The 20,062-nt window shown below is 46.9% G+C and overlaps 1 protein-coding gene across 1 annotated transcript in view; it reads right to left on the reverse strand.

Moving 5' to 3' along the window:
- Positions 1–20,062, reverse strand: part of LOC134947805 (sodium- and chloride-dependent neutral and basic amino acid transporter B(0+)-like) — a 119,858-nt gene that overhangs the window by 36,413 nt on the left and 63,383 nt on the right. Inside the window, exons 6-9 of the mRNA XM_063935683.1 lie at positions 16,875–17,007; positions 12,011–12,151; positions 9,826–10,054; positions 6,210–6,335 (exon numbers count right to left, since the gene is read on the reverse strand). Coding sequence (XP_063791753.1) covers positions 6,210–6,335; positions 9,826–10,054; positions 12,011–12,151; positions 16,875–17,007 — 629 coding nt within the window. The remainder of the gene's footprint in view (positions 1–6,209; positions 6,336–9,825; positions 10,055–12,010; positions 12,152–16,874; positions 17,008–20,062) is intronic.

Consider the following 20,062-nt stretch of genomic DNA (forward strand, 5'->3'; position numbering starts at 1 on the left):
AAGAATTTCACGTGGGGCGTTTGATCCATTTCCTACAAGCAGGTGTGGATGCGGGCCTAAAGTTAGGCTCTATTAAAGTACAGATTTCGGCCTTGTCGATCTTTTTTCAAAAAGAATTGGCCTCCCTTCCAGAAGTTCAGACCTTCGTAAAAGGCGTGCTGCACATCCAACCTCCCTTTGTGCCCCCAGTGGCACCATGGGACCTTAATGTGGTGTTGCAATTCTTGCAATCACATTGGTTTGAACCTTTGAGCAAGGTTGAGTTAAAATTCCTTACTTGGAAAGTGGTCATGTTGTGGCGCCTGCAAGGCGAGTGTCTGAGTTGGCGGCTTTGTCTCACAAAAGCCCATATTTGATTTTCCATGCTGATAGAGCGGAGTTGAGAACTCGTCAGCAATTTCTGCCAAAAGTGGTTTCATCGTTTCATGTGAACCAGCCAATTGTGGTGCCAGTGGCTACTGATGCCTTGGCGAGTCAAAGTCTCTCGATGTGGTCAGAGCTTTGAAGATCTATGTCGCCAGAACGGCGCAGATTAGGAAAACAGAGGCTCTGTTTGTCCTGTGGGCTCCCAACAAGATTGGGGCTCCTGCTTCTAACCAGACTATTGCGAGCTGGATTTGTAATACAATTCAGCAGGCTCATTCTACGGCAGGATTGCCATTACCGAAATAGGTGAAAGCCCAATCTACCAGAAAGGTGGGCTCATCCTGGGCGGCTGCCCGGGGAGTCTCGACGTTACAACTTTGCCGAGCTGCTACTTGGTCGGGTTCAAACACCTTTGTGAAGTTTTACAAGTTTGATACCCTGACTTAGGAGGACCTCTTGTTTGGTCAATCGGTGCTGCAAAGTAATCCGCACTCTCCCGCCCGTTTTAGAGCTTTGGTATAAACCCCATGGTTCTTGAAGCATCCCCAGCATCCTCTAGGACGTATGAGAAAATAGGATTTTAATACCTATCGGTAAATCCTTTTCTCTTAGTCCGTAGAGGATGCTGTCCGTAGAGGATCCAGTATATAATATATAGCAGTACGGTACAGTAGTCCACTGCTCTACCTACCTCTGTGTCGTCAAGTATACTATCCATCCATACCTGTGGTGCATTTTAGTAGTGTGCAGTATATATAGTAGGAGGACAGTGCAGAATTTTGCTGACCACCAGTATATAATATATAGCAGTACGGTACAGTAGGCCACTGCTCTACCTACCTCTGTGTCATCAAGTATACTATCCATCCATACCTGTGGTGCATTTTAGTTGTGCGCAGTATATATAGTAGGAGGACAGTGCAGAATTTGCTGACCACCAGTATATAATATATATCAGTACGGTACAGTAGGCCACTGCTCTACCTACCTCTGTGTCGTCAAGTATACTATCCATCCATACCTGTGGTGCATTTTAGTTGTGCGCAGTATACATAGTAGGAGGACAGTGCAGAATTTTGCTGACCACCAGTATATAATATATAGCAGTATGGTAAAGTAGTCCACTGCTCTACCTACCTCTGTGTCTTCAAGTATACTATCCATCCATACCTGTGGTGCATTTTAGTTGTGCACAGTATATATAGTAGTAGGACAGTGCAGAATTTTGCTGACCACCAGTATATAATATATAGCAGTACGGTACAGTAGGCCACTGCTCTACCTACCTCTGTGTCTTCAAGTATACTATCCCTCCATACCTGTGGTGCATTTTAGTTGTGCGCAGTATATATAGTAGGAGGACAGTGCCGAATTTTGCTGACCACCAGTATATAATATATATCAGTACGGTACAGTAGGCCACTGCTCTACCTACCTCTGTGTCGTCAAGTATACTATCCATCCATACCTGTGGTGCATTTTAGTTGTGCGCAGTATATATAGTAGGAGGACAGTGCATAATTTTGCTGACCACCAGTATATAATATATAGCAGTACGGTACAGTAGGCCACTGCCTACCTACCTCTGTGTCATCAAGTATACTATCCATCCATACCTGTGGTGCATTTTAGTTGTGCGCAGTATATATAGTAGGAGGACAGTGCAGAATTTTGCTGACCACCAGTATATAATATATAGCAGTACGGTACAGTAGGCCACTGCTCTACCTACCTCTGTGTCGTCAAGTATACTATCCATCCATACCTGTGGTGCATTTTAGTTGTGCGCAGTATATATAGTAGGAGGACAGTGAAGAATTTTTCTGACCACCAGTTTATAATATATAGCAGTACGGTACAGTAGGCCACTGCTATTGATATATTACTGGCATATAATTCCACACATTAAAAAATGGAGAACAAAAATGTGGAGGGTAAAATAGGGAAAGATCAAGATCCACTTCCACCTCGTGCTGAAGCTGCTGCCACTAGTCATGGCCGAGACGATGAAATGCCATCAACGTCGTCTGCCAAGGCCAATGCCCAATGTCATAGTAGAGAGCATGTAAAAACCAAAAAACAAAAGTTCAGTAAAATGATCCAAAAATCAAAATTAAAAGCGTCTGATGAGAAGCGTAAACTTGCCAATATGCCATTTATGACACGGAGTGGCAAGGAACGGCTGAGGCCCAGGCCTATGTTCATGGCTAGTGGTTCAGATTCACATGAGAATGGAAAGACTCATCCTCTCGCTAGAAAAATGAAAAGACTTAAGCTGGCAAAAGCACAGAAAAGAACTGTGCGTTCTTCTAAATCACAAATCCCCAAGGAGAGTCCAATTGTGTCGGTTGCGATGCCTAACCTTCCCAACACTGGATGGAAAGAGGTGGCACCTTCCACCATTTGCACGCCCCCTGCAAGTGCTGGAAGGAGCACCCGCAGTCCAGTTCCTGATAGTCAAATTGAAGGTGTCACTGTTGAAGTACACCAGGATGAGGCTATGGGTGTTTCTGGCGCTGAGGAGGAAATTGACAAGGAGGATTCTGATGCTGAGGTGGTTTGTTTAAGTCAGGCACCCGGGGAGACACCTGTTGTCCGTGGGACGAATATGGCCATTGACATGCCTGGTCAAATTACAAAAAAAATCACCTCTTCGGTGTGGAATTATTTTAACAGAAATGCGGACAACAGGTGTAAAGCCATGTGTCGCCTTTGTAAAGCTGTAATAAGTAGGGGTAAGGACGTTAACCACCTCGGAACATCCTCCCTTATACGTCACCTGCAGCGCATTCATCAGAAGTCATTGACAAGTTCAAAAACTTTGGGTGACAGCGGAAGCAGTCCACTGCCAACTAAATCCCTTCCTCTTGTAACCAAGCTCCTGCAAACCACACCACCAACTCCCTCAGTGTCAATTTCCTCCTTAGACAGGAAAGCCAATAGTCCTGCAGGCCATGTCACTGTCAAGTCTGACGAGTCCTCTCCTGCCTGGGATTCCTCCGATGCATCCTTGAGTGTAACGCCTACTGCTGCTGGTGCTGCTGTTGTTGCTGCTGGGAGTCGATCGTCATCCCAGAGGGGTAGTCGGAAGACCACTTGTACTACTTCCAGTAAGCAATTGACTGTCCAACAGTCCTTTGCGAGGAAGATGAAATATCACAGCAGTCATCCTGCTGCAAAGCGGATAACTCAGGCCTTGGCAGCCTGGGTGGTGTTAAACGTGTTTCCGGTATCAACCGTTTATTCACAGGAAACTAGAGAATTGCTTGAGGTACTGTGTCCCCGGTACCAAATACCATCTAGGTTCCATTTCTCTAGGCAGGCGATACCGAGAATGTACACAGACGTCAGAAAAAGAGTCACCAGTGTCCTAAAAAATGCAGTTGTACCCAATGTCCACTTAACCACGGACATGTGGACAAGTGGAGCAGGGCAGACTCAGGACTATATGACTGTGACAGCCCACTGGGTAGATGTATTGCCTCCCGTAGCAAGAACAGCAGCGGCGGCACCAGTAGCAGCATATCGCAAACGCCAACTCGTTCCTAGGCAGGCTACGCTTTGTATCACCGCTTTCCATAAGAGGCACACAGCTGACAACCTCTTACGGAAACTGAGGAACATCATCGCAGAATGGCTTACCCCAATTGGACTCTCCTGGGGATTTGTGACATCGGACAACGCCACCAATATTGTGCGTGCATTACATGTGGGCAAATTCCAGCACGTCCCATGTTTTGCACATACATTGAATTTGGTGGTTCAGAATTATTTAAAAAGCTACAGGGGCGTGCAAGAGATGCTGTCGGTGGCCCGAAGAATTGCGGGCCACTTTCGGCATTCAGCCACCGCGTGCCGAAGACTGGAGCACCAGCAAACACTCCTGAACCTGCCCTGCCATCATCTGAAGCAAGAGGTGGTAACGAGGTGGAATTCAACCCTCTATATGCTTCAAAGGATGGAGGAGCAGCAAAAGGCCATTCAAGCCTATACAGCTACCTCCGATATAGGCAAAGGAGGGGGAATGCACCTGACTCAAGCGCAGTGGAGAATGATTTCAACGTTGTGCAAGGTTCTGCAACCCTTTGAACTTGCCACACGTGAAGTCAGTTCAGACACTGCCAGCCTGAGTCAGGTCATTCCCCTCATCAGGCTTTTGCAGAAGAAGCTGGATAGATTGAAGGAGGAGATAAAACAGAGCGATTCCGCTAGGCATGTGGGACTTGTGGATGGAGCCCCTAATTCGCTTAACCAGGATTCACGGGTGGTCAATCTGTTGAAATCAGAGCACTACATTTTGGCCACCATGCTCGTTCCTAGATTTAAAACCTACGTTGTATCTCTCTTTCCGGCAGACACAAGTCTGCAGAGGTTCAAAGACCTGCTGGTGAGAAAATTGTCAACTCAAGCGGAACGTGACCCGTCAAGAGCTCCTCCTTCACATTCTCCCGCAACTGGGGCTGCGAGGAAAAGGCTAAGAATTCCGAGCCCACCCGCTGGCGGTGATGCAGGGCAGTCTGGAGCGAGTGCTGACATCTGGTCCGGACTGAAGGACCTGCCAACGATTACTGACATGTCGTCTACTGTCACTGCATATGATTCTGTCACCATTGAAAGAATGGTGGAGGATTATATGAGTGACCGCATCCAAGTAGGCACGTCAGACAGTCCGTACGTATACTGGCAGGAAAAAGAGGCAATTTGGAGGCCCTTGCAGAAACTGGCATTATTTTACCTAAGTTGCCCCCCCTCCAGTGTGTACTCTGAAAGAGTGTTTAGTGCAGCCGCTCACCTTGTCAGCAATCGGCGTACGAGGTTACTTCCAGAAAATGTGGAGAAGATGATGTTCATCAAAATGAATTATAATCAATTCCTCCATGGAGACATTCACCAGCAATTGCCTCCAGAAAGTACACAGGGACCTGAGATGGTGGATTCCAGTGGGGACGAATTAATAAATCTGTGAGGAGGGGGATGTACACAGTGAAAGGGGTGAGGAATCGGACGATGAGGAGGAGGTGGACATCTTGCCTCTGTAGAGCCAGTTTGTGCAAGGAGAGATTGAGTGCTTCTTTTTTGGTGGGGGCCCAAACCAACCAGTCATTTCAGTCACAGTCATGCGGCAGACCCTGTCGCTGAAATGATGGGTTTGTTAAAGTGTGCATGTCCTGTTTATACAACATAAGGGTGGGTGGGAGGGCCCAAGGACAATTCCATCTTGCACCTCATTTTTCTTTAATTTTTCTTTGCATCATGTGCTGTTTGGGGACTATTTTTTGAAGTGCCATCCTGTCTGACACTGCAGTGCCACTCCTAGATGGGCCAGGTGTTTGTGTCGGTCATTTGTGTCGCTTAGCTTAGCCATCCAGCGACCTTGGTGCACCTCTTTTTTTCTTTGCATCATGTGCTGTTTGGGGACTATTTTTTAAATCTGCCATCCTGTCTGACACTGCAGTGCCACTCCAAGATGGGTCAGGTGTTTGTTTCGGCCACTTGGGTCGCTTAGCTTAGTCATCCAGCGACCTCGGTGCAAATTTTAGAACTAAAACTACTATTGTGAGGTGTTCAGAATAGACTAGAAATGAGTGGAAATTATGGTTATTGAGGTTAATAATACTATGGGATCAAAATGACCCCAAATTCTATGATTTAAGCTGTTTTTGAGGGTTTATTGTAAAAAAAACACCCGAATCCAACAAAAAATTTTCAGGGAGGTTTTGCCAAAACACGGCCGCGGAACCGAATCCAAAACAAAAACACAAAACCCGAAAAAATTCCGGTGCACATCACTATAATAAACTAATAAAAATAGTTACAGAATAGACAGGTTACAGACAGCTTACCTATTAATGCAAACTGTGAGTCAAGTCCTAAAGTCAGGAGCATGCAGAAGAATAGAATAGACCAGAGCGGAGACACTGGCAGTTTTGCCAGGGCATCAGGATATGCAATAAATGCCAGTCCAAATCCTGCAAAACAAGGCTGTATAGTTATCAAATGGCAAGAGTTAGTGTACAAGAACAGTATGTACAGTAGCAATACTACTATTAAAAAAATATAAAAATAACATAATACAGTATATATTATATACCGCACAGTATGGGTATAGCGGCAGCTACCAGATTTTTGTGTAATAACATCATGTACAATGGGCCACAACTTGAATGCTGCATGGGCCTATTGGAGATGATCCTAACAAAAAACTTCTTATATGATGGAAAAAAATTTCTACAATTGAGGGGCTGTGCGATGGGGTCCAGTGTGGCCCCGTCGTACAGTAACATGTACATGTTTGAAGTCGAAGAGGATGTCTTCTTCAGTGACCCGATGGTTAGCGATAAGATCACATTATACTATCGCTATATTGACGATTTACAAATTTTTTGGCGAGGTACGGAAGAGGCATAACTAGTACCCGCGATACCACAACTTTTCTTAGCAGTAGAAAGGGGTGTATTAGATAAACCTGTATGACTTGTCAGTACCTTATCCCTGGGGACCAATTCCCGCACCCCCTAACTGGTAGACCCATTTTTATCAAACATCGATTAACGTGTTCCTCCCGATACGTGGTTTACCAGCTGGTGTGCCCCTGTGGGCTGTCATACGTTGGGAAGACTGAACGCATGTTCAAGGAACGCATGGCAGCCCACAGATCGGCCATTAAGGCAGCTATTAATATGGGTCAGAGCGACCAACCAGTCGCCAGACATTTTGTAACAACCAGACACCCTTTGGTGTCCTTACGATATCGCATGATAGATCATGTGCCCCAAATGTTGAGGGGGGGGATAGAGGTCTTAAGTTACTGCGTTTGGAAACACGCTGGATTCATCAGCTGGGTAACTTACATCCTAGGGGCCTTAACGACCACTTGGGTTTAAATTGTTTCCTGTAACGGCCCACCTTAAACATGTCCTACGGTAGTGGCTAGTATCTTTTTACTAAGCATGTCTGTACATGGAGTTGCCTATGGTTAGTAATTTTAGTGTATCTGCTAAAGTTATTGTGTAACATTCTTGCACCTTATAGCAGTGCCGTAACTAGGCATTTTAGCGCTGTGTGCAAGAAACGACATTGGCGCCCCCCCCTATGTAAGATAGGGGCAGTGCGCGCCGTAGGCGCGTGAAAAATATATAGCGGCGTGGCTTCATGGGGAAGGGGCGTGGCCACAAAATAATAGCAATTCATACTACGGTGCACAGTAGTCTACATTATTCAAATTACGCTGCACAGTAGCGCCACTACACCAGGTAGAGCCCCTTTTATACATTACAGCAGACAGCGTCCCCCTTTTTACACATTACAGCAGACAGTCTCCCTTTTAACACATTGCGGCAGCCAGTCCCCCTTTTTACACATTGCGGCAGCCAGTGCCCCTTTTTACACATTGCGGCAGCCAGGCCCCCTTTTTACACATTGCAGCAGCCAGTCCCCCTTTTTACACATTGTGGCAGCCAGTCCCCCTTTTTACACATTGCAGCAGGCAGGCCCCCTTTTTACACATTGCGGCAGCCAGGCCCCCTTTTTACACATTGCGGCAGCCAGGTCCCCTTTTTACACATTGCGGCAGCCAGGCCCCCTTTTTACACATTATGGCAGACGGTGTCCCCCTGAGAGAGAGAGAGAGAGAGAGAGAGAGAGACATACTTACCATCTCCCCGCTGACAGGCTCCTCGTGCAGCTCCCTCGGTGCAGGCAGGTGAGAAGGAGGAGGAGGGAGGGGGACTGGAGCCGCAGCAGCGCTATTTCATTGGTAGTAAGCGCCGCTGCAGCATCCCCCTCTCCTTCCGTATTGGCTGCCCGGCGCTGCTGTGGATGCTGGGATGGAGGAACCGCATCCCAGCATCCACAGCAGCGCCGGGCAGCCAATACGGAAGGAGAGGGGGATACTGCAGCGGCGCTTACTACCAATGAAATAGCGCTGCTGCGGCTCCAGTACCCGTCCCTCCTCCTCCTTCTCCGCTGCCCAGCGCTGCTCTCCTCCTCAGTGCGGCGGCGGCGCACGGCGCAGACTTCAGAGGCGGCATGTAATGAGTCAATTTGACTCATTACATGCCGCTGGCCGTGCGCCCTCAGGGCAACTGCGCTGTGTGCCAAGCCCACTTGGCACACACGTAGTTACGGCCCTGCCTTATAGAATATGCTGTAATGCTGCTATGTGCCCATTAGGGGCGTCCTGTGTAACGTTATGTGGGGATTTAGTAATGCATACGAGCATTAGAAATATATGTTGTGTTTTTCTCTGTAGTTGTATTCCGGTTGCTATGGTGATGGGGAGCACAGTGATGACGCATCGGCCGATGACGTCACGCGCTATGCGCCGCCCGTCCGGGAATTGGTCCCGCCAACGGAGCAGCGTCTTTGCGCGGGTGTGTGGAGGGGTATTTAGGTAAGTGCATTTTGTAATGTTCTGTGATACCTGACGAAAGTGCCATATTAAAGGTCACTGAAACGTTGCCATATGAACTGTGCTGTGTAAGAGTGATATTTCAGACGCCAGGAGTGCTGCATACCTGTACTATTGTGTGTATCCTACGTTACATGCGGGCACCCGGCGCAGCTGTGTAGCATCAAGTGAGAGCCGGACATTGGAATTATTATATATATATATATATATATATATATATTATACTGCATGTAGTTGTATAGCAGTAGGATATACTTATCTGTCCATAACACATAATGGGGGTCATTCTGAGTTGATCGCTCGCTAGCAGTTTTTAGCAGCCATGCAAACGCATAGTTGCCACCCACGGGGGAGTGTATTTTCGCTTTGCAGGAGTGCGAACGCCTGTGCAGCAGAGCGCCTGCAAACACATTTTGTGCAAAACAAGACCAGCCCTGTAGTTACTTATCCTGTGCAATGATTGCTGTGACGAGTGACACGGTAATGACATCAGATACCCGCCCAGCAAACGCCCGGCCACGCCTGTGTTTTTCCAAACACTCCCAGAAAACAGTCAGTTGACACCCATAAAAGCCCTCTTTATGTCAATCTCCTTGCGATCGGCTGTGCGAATGGAATCGTCGCTAGAACCAGTGCAAAACCACAATGGACTTCATACCCGTACGACGCATGTGCGCATTGCGGTGCATACGCATGCGCAGATTAGCCGTTTTTTTCACTGATCGATATGCAGTGAACAACAGCAGCTAGCGATCAACTCGGAATGACCCCCAATATCCAACTAGCTTACAGAAAATAATGCATCACCCCATATTGGGTGAAGGAATGTACTAGGTATGAGTTTGTGAAAGGCCAACACGGGTTTTCCTTTAAAAATATCACTGCTTTAAAATTTACTGAAAGACGGATACCATTACAAACTCACACCCTATTACATCCCCCGGATAGCCTCTACTGCCATCATATTCTGTATTATTAAGCTTACATTGCATTTTAGAGCTTCATGCAATTTGACTATTTTAAAAATGACATCTCTGAATACGTGTTACCTTCATCCACCACATCAGAAACCTTTTTCCCTGACACCAAGGCCATGTGCCCGAGGATGGAGAAGATGGCAAATCCTGCAATGATGCTGGTCAAGAAATTCACAATGGAGACTACAATGGAGTCCCAGTAACAGTTGTTGTGGAATTTATTGTAAGATGAGAGGGCAATCAGTCCTCCCCAAGCCGTGTTAAGGGAATAAAATATTTGGGTAGCGGCATCTCTCCAGACCTAGAAATGAAGTCACAAGAACAGCATTGCATTTAACACCTATAAAAGTGGAACGTGACATGCCTAACCATTGAATTGTATGCCCGCTAGATTTTTTTGTAATCTCAATGATCTACCTACTAAGAAGATACTGTATGAACAACCACAAAACTTAAAACAGAAAGCACATCACCTGGCCCGTAGCAAATTTTGGGTGTATCAAATATGCCATAGCATTCTCACTTCCCAGACAGTGATGTACTGTACAGTATTAACAATGGGTGAAGAGTGTGCCGTCCATGTGAGCCCACAAACCAGGTGAGGGAATTGTGCCCCCCCACCCTGCACCCACCATCTGCATGAGGCACAAGAGTAAATTGGAAATGCTGCCCTTCAATGTGGCTTTTGGTTCCGCCCCTTGCAGCCCATGCTGCAACTGTGAATCCAATTATCCTCTCCCATGCTGGCGCCTGATCTACAGGCAGCAGCTAGGGGGCTTGCAAGGTTTATGGCTTATGGGTTAACATGCTTTTTTAAGATGTCCCTGCACAACTTGCATTTTAAGCTTAGTAGTCATAAGTTTTCGCACCATTCAAGGTGGTAGACAAATATATTGGTCTGTATGTAATATTAAGGTGTATCCACAGTGGTCTACAGTGCTAACTTTTACTGCTTGCTCTAGATATATGTATTTACAATTGAGTTACAGATACAAGGCACAAGCCATCTCACCATAGAATGCAATATTTTTATATAATAGAATTGAATGCCATCCAGCATAAAAAATATGTTATTACATTATACTAGTAAGACAATTAAATTATTGCATCAAGGTCAACCTGAAGGACAACATTTATTAGTAAATTGTGGTATTTGACTAATGATAAAGGTATAGACAGAATGACCGTCGCAACTCAAGACTCCGGGGCCAGTAACACTGCATCCGAAGACACAGTCTCTGGCTGCGACACCCCCCCTGCGTTTTAAGAAACACTCCCCATCACCAGCCCCAAACAACTACAGTCTGTCAATCAAACCTCGACTAGCAACATACAGCACAGACCACAAAACATTGGTCAGTTATGATGAAATCTAAAGTACGCCCACCTCTGAATCAGACCTTTAGTGAGACCACATCAGGATGCAGTATGGCGGAGCACTAGCCTGAGATCAAGACAAATAGAAGACATAGGAAGAGAGAGATAAAGTACCAGCCATTCAGCTCCTAACTGCCATGTTACAGACTGTGTTTGAAATATGACAGGTTGGTTTGTACTTTTTCTCTGTCCACTTTATCACTCTCCACGGCCTTTAAGGGAGACACTGACCAGAGAGAGTGATTCAGAGTTGATCGTAGCTGTCCTAAATTTAGCACAGCTACGATCAGGCACACTGACATGTGGGTCGACGCCCAGCACAGGGCACGCCGCCCCGCATGCCAGTCCCTGCCCCATCGCAGAAGTACAAAAGCATCGCACAGTGGCGATGCTTTTGTATTTCAGGAGTAGCTCCCGGCCAGCGCAGCTCCTGCGCACTGGCCAGGAGCTACTCATCGCTTCCCAGGTCACAGCGGCTGCGTGTGATGTCACACAGCAGCCGTGGCCCGTCCCCGGCTGGACCGCGCCCCTTAAATGGCAGCATAACGCCGCCGTCCCGCCCAGCGACCGCCTCTGCCTGTCAATCAGGCAGAGGCGATCGCTAGCTAAAGACAGCAGTTCAGGCCTGATCGCTGCTGTGTGAACACGCACAGCACTGATCAAGTCTGCATTAGCCCCAGAGTTTCTAACTAACTAAAAAAAAATCTATGAGTAATAGCGTTCACCTTCTTTGCATCTTCTTTGTGTATGTTCTGTGTTTGACTTGATGTGCAGAGCGTTTTAGTTATAAATGAATGAAAAGCTACAGTAAATGGTTTCAAGGTTTAGATAAAAGCATCAAATGAATTAATTTACTGTCATATTGCAATAAAATACTCACCTCTCCATTGTTGAGCTTTGTAATGTCTGACTGCTGGCCAATATAGTATTCAATGCCATCTTTTGCTCCTTCCAAAGTAGCTCCTCTGATAAGAAGGATAATTAGGACAGCATAGGGGAACAGCGCTGTGAAATATACTACCTAGAAGAGAAAATATTTGTCAAAATGCATCTGTGGGATCTGCTGGAAAAACAAGTCCGAGCCATGGAGGCCCAACCTCACACTTACGGGACTTAAAGGATCTCTGCTGCTAATGTCTTGGTGCCAGATACCACAGGTATCCTGTTTCAGAGGTCTTATGGAGTCCATGCACAATGGGTCAGAGCTGTTCTAGCGGCAAGTGGACTTAAACAATATTAAACAGGTGCTTTTAATGCTATGGCTGATAGGTGTACGCCAGGTAGAGCCTCTTTTATACACGTTATGACAGGTAGAGCCCCTTTGATGCACGTAACTCCAGGTAGAGCCCCTTTTACATATGTTATGCCAGGTAGAGCCCCTTACACATGTTACGCCAGATAGAGCCCCTTATACACATTACGCCAGGTAGAGCCCCTTACACAAATTACGCCAGGTAGTGCCCCTTACACACATTGCACCAGGCGATGCCCCTAACACATGTTGCACCACATAGAGCCCCTTATAGATGTTATGCCATGTAGAGCCTCTTATACACTTTGTGCCAGGTAGAGCCCATTAAACACATTTTGCCAGGCAAAGCCTACTTTACATGCTGCGCCAAGTAGAGACCCTTATACATGTTGTGCCAGGTAGAACCTCCTATACGCATTACACTAGGTAGCTCCTTATACACATTGCGCCAGGTAGCCCCTTATACATATTGCACCAGGTAGTCCCTTATACATATTGCTCCAGAGAACCTCTTATACACAGTGCGCCTGCTAGAGCCCCTTATACACTTTGCGCCAGGTAGAGCACCTTAAACACATTATGTCAAGCAGAGCCTCTAATACATGCTGCGCCAGGTAGAGTCCCTTATACACATTGTGCCAGGTTACATAGTTACATAGTTGGTGAGGTTGAAAAAAGACAAGAAGTCCATCGAGTTCAACCTGTATTTTAAATTATAAAACACTTAGATGCTGTAGCCCTGGATATTTCTATCAGTTAGGAATTTATCCAATCCATTTTTTAACTTATTTAGTGAGTCCAACATTACTACTTCCTCTGGTAGGAAATTCTAGATCTTTATTGCTCTTACTGTGAAGAACCCTTTCCTCCGTTGTGTATGAAATGTTTTTTTCTTCCAACCTCAGGGGGTGTCCTCATGTCCTGTGTAGTGTTTTTTTGATAAACAGATCGTCTGATAAGTCCTTGTATTGTCCCTTAATGTATTTATAAATGTTAATAATGTACCCTCTCAGCCTCCTCATTTCCAGTGTAAACAAATCTAAACTTGTTAGTCTTTCCTCATAATTCAGTGACTCTAACCCCTTAACCAGTTTGGTGGCTCGCCTCTGAACCCTTTCGAGTTCCAAGATATCTTTTTTATAGTGTGGTGCCCAAAACTATGCACAATATTCCAGGTGTGGCTGCACCAATGATTTATACAGTGGCAGTATTACACTCTCATCCCTTGTCTCCATTCCCCGTTTTATGCATGCTAACACCTTATTTGCTTTTGTTGCTGCATTTTGAAACTGCGTACTGCTGCTAAGTCTATTATCAATGAGCACACCCAAATCCTTTTCAACTATGGTTATCCCTATATTTATCCCAATTAATTTATGGGTTGCCCGATTATTCCTAGTCCCTCTTATACGTATTGCACCATGTAGCCTCTTATACACATTGCACCAGGTATCTCCTTATACACACTGCACTAGGTAGCCCCTTATACACATTGCACCAGGTAGCCTCTTACACACATTGCGCCAAGTTGAGCCTCATACACATTGTGCCAGGTAGCCCCTTATACACACTGCACCAGGTAGAGCCTCCTGTACACATTACACCAGGTAGCCCTTATACACATTGCACCAGGTAGCTCCTTATACATATTGCACCAGATAGCCCCTTGTACACATTGTGCCAGGAAGCCTCTTATACACACTGCTCCAGGAAGGTTTGGTTTGGTTTACCAGCGGTTGGGAGACCCACTGGCAGTAGGTCCCCCAGCTCTCCTACCTCACTTCCTCTGCTCAGCTTCACGTGTGAGTAGCGTGGGAAGATGTGTGGACGGAGCGAGGCAGCAAATGGGGTGGACAGCTGGTGGGCGCATACAATTCATAGTGCTGACGGGGTGACCGCAGTCGTGCCCTCAGGCTGCAGTGCCACAGGTGTCCGCCCTGATTGTCTGCACTTAAAAGAGCCACAGCCCAGACTCCTGTGAAACTAGCCAATGGGGATCTGGGGGTGTTCTTAGAAGGAGAAGTAAAGACAAATTTTGTGTCTCAGGCAGCAGCAACAGCAGCTGTGAAGTGCACAGCGCTGCTGATCCCTGGGGTAAGGCAGTCAGCACATATATTACATACAACATTGCATGCAGGGCTCAAAATGGGGGAACAAAGTGGAACTGAGTTCCACCACCTGTAATGGTAGGAGGAACTAGTTCCACCTCCTTCATTGCCCTGCACAGTAATACCGACAGAAAAGCCTACGCTAGTGTTACTGAAGAACTACAGCCTCCTTCCCCTTCCTCTGGCCCTGATGGCTCAATGGTCCTTCTCCATCTACAGCCCACCTCTCCTGGTACTCAAACACGCTGTGTCTGTGGGACAGCATTTATCCCCTCCTCAGGTCAAAGTGGCTTCCTTTTCAGGCACTGTGTATGTGATGTCATGCTGTCACCGCTGCAGCAGTGAAGAAAAGTCATGAAGAGGAGCAAGCTCGGTGCATTATTAAGACAAGATGAGAGGGAACTGGAGAGACAAGAGAGGTGGGGAAGCTGCTGGAGGGATACAGGGCATGCAGCTGCTGGAGGGACACAGGTGGTGAGCTTTTGGAGTGACAGAGGCCGAGATATGTGTAAGGGGCACTACTGTTGGATTATGGGGGTGATTCAGACCTGATCGCACACAGGCGTTCTTTTGCAGTGTTGCGATCAGGTAGTTGCCACCTACAGGGGGAGGGGGTCATCGCTGTGCAGGGGTGCGATCGCTTGTGCAGAGAGCTGCACAAACAAAAGTTTGTGCAGTCTCTGCACAGCTCAGGACTTACTCAGCCACTGCAATGATCCGGCCAGGAACTGACGTCAGGAATCCTCCCTCCAAACGACTGGGCACGCCTGTGTTTTTCCAGACACTCCCTAGAAACGGTCAGTTGACACCCACAAATGGCCTCTTCCTGTCAATCTTCTTGCAATCGCCGGTGCGATGCTTTCTTCGTTAAATCCGTTGCTGTCCGGCGATCCCGGTTGCCGGTGACCGACGCGCCTGTGCATTGTGGAGCATACGCATGCACAGTTCAGACCTGATCGCACCGCTGCAAAAAAAGCTAGCGTGCGATTGGGTCTGAATGGCCCCCACGTGTATAAGCAGCACTACTATGGTCATTATTTGTAAGAGGCATTACTTTTGTGTGCATTATGGGTACAGGACACTACTACTGTGGGCATTCTGTAAATAAGCAGCACTACCACTTTGAGCATTTTGCGTATAAGCAGCACTTCTGTGGGCATTATGTGTATGAGCAGCACTACTGTGGTCATTGTGTGTAAGGGGCACTACAACTATGGGCATTATGGTGGTCATTCCGAGTTGTTCGCTCGCAAGCTGCTTTTAGCAGCTTTGCACACGCTAAGCCGCCGCCTACTGGGAGTGAATCTTAGCATAGTAAAATTGTGAACGAAAGATTAGCATAATTGCGAATAGACACTTCTTAGCAGTTTCTGAGTAGCTCCAGACTTACTCGGCAACTGCGATCAGTTCAGTCAGTTTCGTTCCTGGTTTGACGTCACAAACACACCCAGCGTTCGCCCAGACACTCCCCCGTTTCTTCAGACACTCCCGCGTTTTTCCCAGAAACTGCAGCGTTTTTTCACACACACCCATAAAACGGCCAGTTTCCGCCCAGAAACACCCACTTCCTGTCAATCACATTACGATCACCAGAACGAAGAAAAAACCTTGTAATGCCGTGAGTAAAAATCCTAACTGCATAGCAAATTTACTTGGCGCAGTCGCAGTGCGAACATTGCGCATGCGCAATTAGCGGAAAATCGCTGTGATGCGAAGAAAATTACCGAGCGAACAACTCGGAATGACCACCCATGTGTAAAGGGCACTACTGCTGTGTGAATTGTGTATAAAGGGCACTACTGTGGGCATTGTATATAAGGGGCACTACTGTGTGGCATAACGTTTCTAATTGCGTAGCGCAAGGTGAATAAAGGGCACTACTGAGTGACGTAACCTGAATAAGGGTCATTACTATGTGGTGTAATATGAATCAGGGACACTGCATCCGGTGTAATGTGAATAAGATTCTTTTACTGTGTGGTGTAATTTGAATTGGGGGTACTAATGTGTGAACTCCCTGCTTCTTTGTGAGATCAATGTCCCTTTATAAAGCATGTGAAGTAGGGTACTAATTTACAGTTTGCAGGGGGTGCTGAAGACACCAGCACTGGCCCTGGCTCCACGTAATGTGATGGGGGGATTGGGGGTAGGTGGCATGGTAAATGAGTTCTACCACCTCTCCAGGTCCATTTTTAAGCCCTGATTACATGTATGATTGTTTACATGTGCTAACCACTGCTTCTCACGGATGTTTACATTATGTATTGACACAACTCACATACAGGCATACTGGAAGGTGTAATTAAACAACAAGGTGAGTGGTGTAGTCTGTCTGTTCCGTTATGAGAAACCAAAAGCATATTGTTGAAGAAATACACATTTACCTTTCCAGAAGATTGTATTCCTTTCACCAGGGCAGCAACAGTTATAATCCATGCTAGTAGCAGACAGAGGGCTAAGTGCCAAACTATCTGACCTGTCTCGTCCATGCCACCTGACCGCTTCAGAGCCACTTTACTGAAATGAAGAAAACAATTCATTTGAAGTCTGAATAAGTATTTCCTGTTGATATATGCTATTGGTGGGGTCAGGAGGTCAACAACAGGCACCAGGGCAATGTGAATAAGGAATTTATGGCCTAATTCAGAATGGAACACTACTGCAGCAGCGTTCGCATGCAGAAGCCCTGTAAAGTGTGCGCAGTAGACGCATTGCATGTGTCAATGCCTCTGCCTGATGGACAGGGAGAGGCGTTCGCGGGGTGGGAGGGGGTGTCAACTCAGCATTTAAGGGGCATCGCGGTATCGTTGGGGGGTGCGGTCCGGACAACATGGGTGTGTCCGGACAGTTTAGGGGCGGACCACGGCAACTGCGTGACAGCACACACAGCCACTGCGACCTGAAACATGGCTGGTAGCCGTCTGCCTTTGCAGCTAGGCCGCATAGACAGAATGCTACCCTAAACATGCAAAAGCATCGCCACCGTGCGATGCTTTCGCATGTATGCAGGGGGGCAGGGCCCGGCCTGCGGGGCGGACTTGCCCTGTGCTGGGAGTCTCCCCACATGTCAGTGTAATGGATCATAGATATGCTATTTTTTCATGCTGGTTTAGGCCCTATAGAATATACAATTTAGGATACAGCGATACAGCAGTCCTGAATGGTAATACTGGTAACAGCATTAATAACGGGGACCATCCGGTCATATACCAGTGTTAATAATATAGTGTATTTGTAGGTACAGGTCGACTTTCCCATATCCAATATTCTGAAATACGGAATATTTTGAGCACGACTGAGATAGTGGCTCCATTGCTTTCTGATGGTTCAATGGGCCTAGGCCCTCATTCCGAGCTGATCGCTCGCTAGCTACTTTTAGCAGCTGTGCAAACGCATAGTCGCTGCCCACGGGGGAGTGTATTTTAGCTTTGCAAGTGTGAGATCGCATGTGCAGCCGAGCGGTACAAAAATATTTTGTGCAAAACAATACCAGCCCTGTAGTTACTTATCCTGTGAGATGATTCCAGAGATGGAGGTCCCGGAATTGACGTCAGATACCCGCCCTGCAATCGCCTGTACACGCCTGCGTTTTCCCTACCACTCCCAGAAAATGGTCAGTTGACACCCATAAACGCCCTCTTCCTGTCTCTCTCTTTGCGATCGGCTGTGCGAATGGATTTGTCGCTAGAAGCATTGCACAGCACTGATGCTCTTTGTACCCGTGCGACGCGAGTGCGCATTGCGATGCATGCGCAGTTTTGCCATTTTTTTACCTGATCGCTGCGCTGCGACAGTCGGCCGCGTGCAATCAACTCGGAATGACCCCCATGGTTTTGCCCATCTGCTAATAAAATTACTGCTATGATCGGGTCTGAATTACCCCCAATGTACACAAACCTTGTTTAATTAACAAAATTATTCAAAGTACAGTATTGTATAAATCATCTTCAGGCTGTGTATCTATATATACACTGCTCAAAAAAATAAAGGGAACACTTAAACAACACAATGTAACTCCAAGTCAATCACACATTCAACTATGTAAAGAACAAAGTATTTAATAAGAATATTTCATTCATTCAGATCTAGGATGTGTTATTTTAGTGATCACTTTATTTTTTTGAGCAGTGTATATATATATATATATATATATATATATACATACACTGCTCAAAAAAAATAAAGGGAACACTAAAATAACATCCTAGATCTGAATGAATGAAATATTCTTATTAAATACTTTGTTGTTTACATAGCTGAATGTGCTGACAACAAAATCACACAAAAATTATCAATGGAAATCAAATTTATTAACCCATGGAGGTCTGGATTTGGAGTCACACTCAAAATTAAAGTGGAAAAACACACTACACGCTGATCCAACTTTGATGTAATGTCCTTAAAACAAGTCAAAATGAGGCTTAGTAGTGTGTGTGGCCTCCACGTGCCTGTATAATCTCCCTACAACCCCTGGGAATGCTCCTGATGAGGTGGCAGATGGTCTCCTGAGGGATCTCCTCCCAGACCTGGACTAAAGCATCCGCCAACTCCTGGACAGTCTGTGGTGCAACGTGGCGTTGGTGGATGGAGCGAGACATGATGTCCCAGATGTGCTCAATTGGATTCAGGTCTGGGGAACGGGCGGGCCAGTCCATAGCATCAATTCCTTCGTCTTGCAGGAACTGCTGACACACTCCAGCCACATGAGGTCTAGCATTGTCTTGCATTAGGAGGAACCCAGGGCCAACCGCACCAGCATATGGTCTCACAAGGGGTCTGAGGATCTCATCTCGGTACCTAATGGCAGTCAGGCTACCTCTGGCGAGCACATGGAGGGCTGTGCGGCCCCCCAAAGAAATGCCACCCCACACCATTACTGACCCACTGCCAAACCGATCATGCTGGAGGATGTTGCAGGCAGCAGAACGTTCTCCTTGGCGTCTCCAGACTCTGTCACGTCTGTCACATGTGCTCAGTGAGATCCTGCTTTCATCTGTGAAGAGCACAGGGTGCCAGTGGCAAATTTGCCAATCTTGGTGTTCTCTGGCAAATGCCAAACGTCCTGCACGGTGTTGGGCTGTAAGCACAACCCCCACCTGTGGACGTCGGGCCCTCATACCACCCTCAAGGAGTCTGTTTCTGATCGTTTGAGTAGACACATGCACATTTGTGGCTTGCTGGAGGTCATTTTGCAGGTCTCTGGCAGTGCTCCTCCTGTTCCTCCTTGCACAAAGGCGGAGGTATCGGTACTGCTGCTGGGTTGTTGCCCTCCTACGGCCTCCTTCACGTCTCCTTATGTACTGGCCTGTCTCCTGGTAGCGCCTCCATGCTCTGGACACTACGCTGACAGACACAGCAAACCTTCTTGCCACAGCTCGCATTGATGTGCCATCCTGGATGAGCTGCACTACCTGAGCCACTTGTGTGGTTTGTAGACTCCATCTCATGCTACCACTAGAGTGAAAGCACCGCCAGCTTTCAAAAGTGACCAAAACATCAGCCAGAAAGCATAGGAGCTGAGAAGTGGTCTGTGGTCACCACCTGCAGAACAACTCCTTTATTGGGGGTGTCT

The sequence above is a fragment of the Pseudophryne corroboree genome, chromosome 8 (assembly GCF_028390025.1).
Source record: "Pseudophryne corroboree isolate aPseCor3 chromosome 8, aPseCor3.hap2, whole genome shotgun sequence".
In the NCBI taxonomy this organism is placed as follows: Eukaryota; Metazoa; Chordata; class Amphibia; order Anura; family Myobatrachidae; genus Pseudophryne; species Pseudophryne corroboree.